Here is a 5,104-nt window from a genome sequence, read left to right as displayed (position 1 = left end):
GTGTGTGTGTGTGTGTGTGTGTGTGTGTGTGTGTGTGTGTGTGTGTGTGTGATGACAGGGTTGTATGTGTAAACTGACAGTGGAGTCTGAAATGTGAGCCCTTCCTTGTGTCGGCTCGACAGAGGAGAATTTGGGTGGGTGTTGGCTGGGGAGGGGTGGGGGTGAGACGGGGAGGATGTGTTTGATGTCTGAAGGAGGGAGGGAGGATGGAAAGAAGGGAGGAGGTGACAAAGGTGCACTAGAATTACAGAACCCTATGAAGAGTGTGTGTTTCATCCACCTTGTGACCAGCTGCTGTCTTCGTCACCAGAGCTGTGTAATTGAAGAGGTATGTGATTGTAGAGTGTGTGTGTGTGTGTGCATTTGTTTTATACATCTGTTTAGTGTGTGTGTGTGACAAATCTACTGTAGTTCAACACTTTCATGACATGTGTGAGCCACAAACCCCACCTCCTACCCCATGACTCATTCTGACATCACAGGCTGTGAACTCATGATGACTAAAAGGCAGCAGAGAAGACCTCAAGTCCAAACATATCAGCACGGAACCTCCTATACACACACACACCTACACACTCTCTCTCTCCCACACACTGCATGGTATTTGGACTTAGACTAGCTGTTATAGTTAGAGGAACACTGAGGACTGAGGAGACAGAAGCTGAAGCCAAGCTCAGTTCCAGCCTGACAGACAGACTGAGGTAAGGCCAGACAGAACCTAGCAACTGCTAATGTAACACAGCCATCATTGTGTCTGCTTAGAAGTACACTATTTATTTTTATTTAACCTTTATTTAACTAGGAAAGTCAGTTAAGAACAAATTCTTATTTACAATGACGGCCTACCGGGGAACAGTGGGTTAACTGCCTTGTTCAGGGAAGAACATCATATTTTTACCTTGTCAGCTCGGGGATTCGAACCAGCAACCTTTCGGGTTACCGGCCCAACGCTTTAACCACTAGGCTACCTGCCGCCCCACTAGCTTCCTTCACTGTCAAAATCAAATCAAATTTGATTGGTCACATACAATTACATACAGTTGAAGTTGGAAGTTTACATACACCTTAGCCAAATACATTTAAACTCAGTTTTTCACAATTCCTGACATTTAATCCTAGTAAAAATCCCTGTTTTAGGTCAGTTAGGATCACCACTTTATTTTAAGAATGTGAAATGTCAGAATAATAGTAGAGTGATTTATTTCAGCTTTTATTTCTTTCATCACATTCCCAGTGGGTCAGACGTTTACATACACTCAATTAATATTTGGTATCATTGCCTTTAAATTGTTTAACTTGGGTCAAACGTTTCAGGTAGCCTTCCACAACTTTACCCAAAGTAGTTGGGTGAATTTTGGCCCATTCCTCCTGACAGAGCTGGTGTAAATGAGTCAGGTTTGTAGGCCTCCTTGCTCGCACACGCTTTTTCATTCTGCCCACACATTTTCTATAGGATTGAGGTCAGGGCTTTGTGATGGCCACTCCAATACCTTGACTTTGTTGTCCTTAAGCCATTTTGCCACAACTTTGGAAGTATGCTTGGGTCATTGTCCATTTGGAAGACCCATTTGCCACCAAGCTTTAACTTCCTGACTGACGTCTTGAGATTGTTGCTTCAATATATCCACAATTTTCCTAACTCATGATACCATCTATTTTGTGGAGTGCACCGGTCCGTCCTGCAGCAAAGCACCCCACAACATGATGCTGCCACCCCCGTGCTTCACGGTTTGAATGGTGTTCTTCGACTTGCAAGCCTCCCCCTTTTCGCTCCAAAACATAACGATGGTCATTATGGCCAAACAGTTCTATTTTTGGTTTCTCAGGACCAGAGGACATTCCTCCAAAAGTACGATCTTTGTCCCCATATGCAGAAATTGCAAACCGTAGTCTGGCTTTTTTAATGGCGGTTTTGGAGCAGTTAGCTTCTTCCTTGCTGAGCGCCTTTACAGGTTATGTTGATATAGGACTCGTTTTACTGTGATATAGATACTTTTGTACCTGTTTCCCAGGCAATCTTCACAAGGTCCTTTGTTGTTCTGGGATTGATCTGCACTTTTCGCACCAAAGTACGTTCATCTCTAGGAGAACAGAACGTGTCTCCTTCCTGAGCGGGTATGAGGCTGCTGCGTGGTCCCATGGTGTTTATACTTGTGTACTATTGTTTGTAACAGATGAACATGGGTACCTTCAGGCATTTGGAAATTGCTCCCAAGGATGACCAGACTTGTGGAGGTCTACAATATTTTTTCTGAAGTCTTGGCTGATTTCTTTTGATTTTCCCATGATGTCAAGTAAAGAGGCACTGAGTTTGAAGGTAGGCCTTGAAATACATCCACAGATACACCTCCAATTGACTCAAATGATGTCAATTAGCCTATCAGAAGCTTCTCAAAGACATGACATTTTCTGGAATGTTCCAAGCTGTTTAAAGGCACAGTCAACTCAGTGTATGTAAACTTCTGACCCACTGGAATCGTGATACAATGAATTATAAGTGACATAATCTGTCTGTAAACAATTGTTGGAAAAATTACTTGTCATGCACAAAGTAGATGTCCTAACCGACTTGCCAAAACTATAGTTTGTTAACAAGAAATTTGTGGAGTGGTTGAAAAATGAGTTTTAATGACTCCAACCTAAGTGAATGTAAACTTTTGACTTCAACTGTATTTAGCAGATGTAGCGAAATGCTTGTAGGCAGGCCCAGTCCCCTTACTTGGCTCCTACAAGTGGTTCGCAAACGAGAGACCGCCCGCTTGATAACAGGCGGTAAAGCTAGCAATTCAGCGACATGAAGGGAGACATTTCAAGCTGTGACACTAACCCTGAGATATGATGAGGTCAGTGTGTCAGATGATTAGTCATCAGTTGATGTAAATGTACCATTTTTTTACCATGTGGACTTTATGATTCATTCCGGCATTGAGATGACATGAACTCTGTTATTCTCCTGTACAGTGGATTAAAGTGAGCTAAAATAAATCAATCTTTGCTTTTTTTGTTTAGTGCTCCAACTTTCTACCTTGAATTAGTCCTTTTTAGACGTTTTTCTTGTTCAGCTCTTCTCATGACATGAACTCTGTAAAACTGTGTCTGACCCAGATAGTTGTTCCCGTTGGTAGACTGTGTCCACCAGAGCATTCACTATAGCAGGTTAGCTTACATCCCCTATGTGAATGACTCTGTGTGTGTTTGTCAGTGTGTGAGAATCTGTGTGTGTGCCGTTTAGATTTTTGTGGTACAACTAGTTATGAGCCTGTTCCTTTCTCTCAGTCCAATGGCAATGAGAATAAGTGTGTGAGCAGAGGCAGCAGGCTAGTGTGTGTGTGTGTGTGTGTGTGTGTGTGTGTGTGTGTGTGTGTGTGTGTGTGTCTTTCTCGTCCTGGATTGTGACTGTGTTTGGTGTTTGCAGCGTGTAGACACACACTCCGTATCCGGGAAACTGGCCTGTAAATTATGTGTGTGTTTTCAGATCAAACAGAGTGCCAGCTAGTCAACTATAGACTGGTAGTCCTCCTAGCTGTGTCCTGTTAGCTGATAGGCTAGTCGACTAATGCTCTCTCAGCTGATGGGCTAGTGGAATAATGTTCTGTCAGCTAATTGGCTAGAGTACTAATATTCTGTCAGCTGACAGGTAAGTGGACTGGTGTTGTCCTGTTAGCTGATAGGATAAATGTTCTGTCAGTTGATTAGCTAATGGACTAACGTCATGTTAGTTGATAGACTGGTAATGTTCTGTGACCTCATGTTTATTGGTTGTTCCAGCAGCAGCTGGTGTGTGATTGGTGAAGATGTCTGACAATGGGGACGTCGAGGACAAGCCCCCAGCCCCGCCCATGAGGAACACCAGCACTCTGATTGGCTCCTGCAGCAAAGATCCTGCCCCCCATGGCTCCAAGCCCCTTCCCCCCAACCCAGAGGACAGGAAGAAGAAAGATCGCTCCATCATGTCCATCCTGACAGGAGGAGGAGACAAGAGTGAGTTGTGTGTGACACGTGAACATGCGACTATGTGTTCAACTGTGTGTGCGTGCGCAACTGTACAGCCAAGGGAGGTAACCAGGGGGAATATGACAGACATCCAAATCCCCCAGGATCCCTTGCTGTAGCTTGCGTGGTTAGTTTTCCCATGAGCCTCAGGGGGGATGGTCTCTCAAGAGACTCTGCTGCTGCCTCTATCAATATGCTCCTTCTCTCTCTTTCTCTCCTCATCTCTTTCTCTCTCCTCTCTCTCACCCCCTTCTCTCTCTCAGCCAACAAGAAGAAGGAGCGTCCGGAGATCTCTCTGCCTTCTGATTTTGAACACACCATCCACGTGGGCTTCGATGCGGTCACTGGAGAGTTCACAGTGAGTTTGTCTATGTGCTCTACATCTATGCTCTACTAGGGTCTGTCTATGTACTCTAGATCTAGGGTCTGTATCTGGAAGGGGCTATATGCTTCAGATCTAGGGTCTGTATCTGGAAGGGTCTATTTTCTCTAGATCTAGGGTCTGTATCTGGAAGGGTCTATTTTCTCTAGATCCATGGACTGTATCTAGTAGGGTGTGTAACTATGATTCAGCTGCTCAACCCTGGCCTGAGTAGGAGGATCTGTTTTCTGGACAGCAGGCTGGTAACTGAGTTAGAGCAGGAATGACTTTAGATTTGGACTGAAGAAAACAGGCTAACTAGCTACAGCACAATACCTCCACTTACTCCTAATCTCTCTCTGGTTGCATCCCAAATGGCGCTCTAATACCTATATAGTGCACTACTTTTGACTAGAGTCCTATGGGCCCTTGTCAATATGTGTGCTCTGTAAAGGGAATATGGAGCCATTTCAGACGCATCCTCTCTCTTTCACTATTACCCTCCCTCAATGTCTCTCCCTCAATCCCTCTTCCTCCCTCAATGTCTGTCCCTCAATCCCTCCTTCTCCCTCAATGTCTCTCTCCTCCATCCCTCTTCCTCCCTCAATGTCTCTCCCTCAATCCCTCTTCCTCCCTCAATGTCTCTCCCTCAATCCCTCTTCCTCCCTCAATGTCTCTCTCCTCCATCCCTCTTCCACCCTCAATGTCTCTCCCTCAATCCCTCTTCCTCCCTCAATGTCTCTCCCTCAA

The 5,104-nt window shown here is 44.8% G+C and overlaps 1 protein-coding gene across 1 annotated transcript in view; it reads left to right on the top strand.

The window, feature by feature from the left end:
* Positions 1-3,786: 3,786 nt before the first annotated feature.
* The window catches only part of LOC111949575 (serine/threonine-protein kinase PAK 1-like), a 14,295-nt gene continuing 12,977 nt past the window's right edge, over positions 3,787-5,104 (top strand). Inside the window, 2 exon segments of the mRNA XM_070434113.1 lie at positions 3,787-3,981; positions 4,257-4,351. Coding sequence (XP_070290214.1) covers positions 3,795-3,981; positions 4,257-4,351 — 282 coding nt within the window. The 5' untranslated portion in view covers positions 3,787-3,794.

Source organism: Salvelinus sp. IW2-2015, linkage group LG22 (genome assembly GCF_002910315.2).
Source record: "Salvelinus sp. IW2-2015 linkage group LG22, ASM291031v2, whole genome shotgun sequence".
NCBI classification, from domain to species: Eukaryota; Metazoa; Chordata; class Actinopteri; order Salmoniformes; family Salmonidae; genus Salvelinus; species Salvelinus sp. IW2-2015.
The sequence above is the reverse complement of the archived record's forward strand: the minus strand, read 5'-3'. Positions and strand labels throughout refer to the sequence as shown.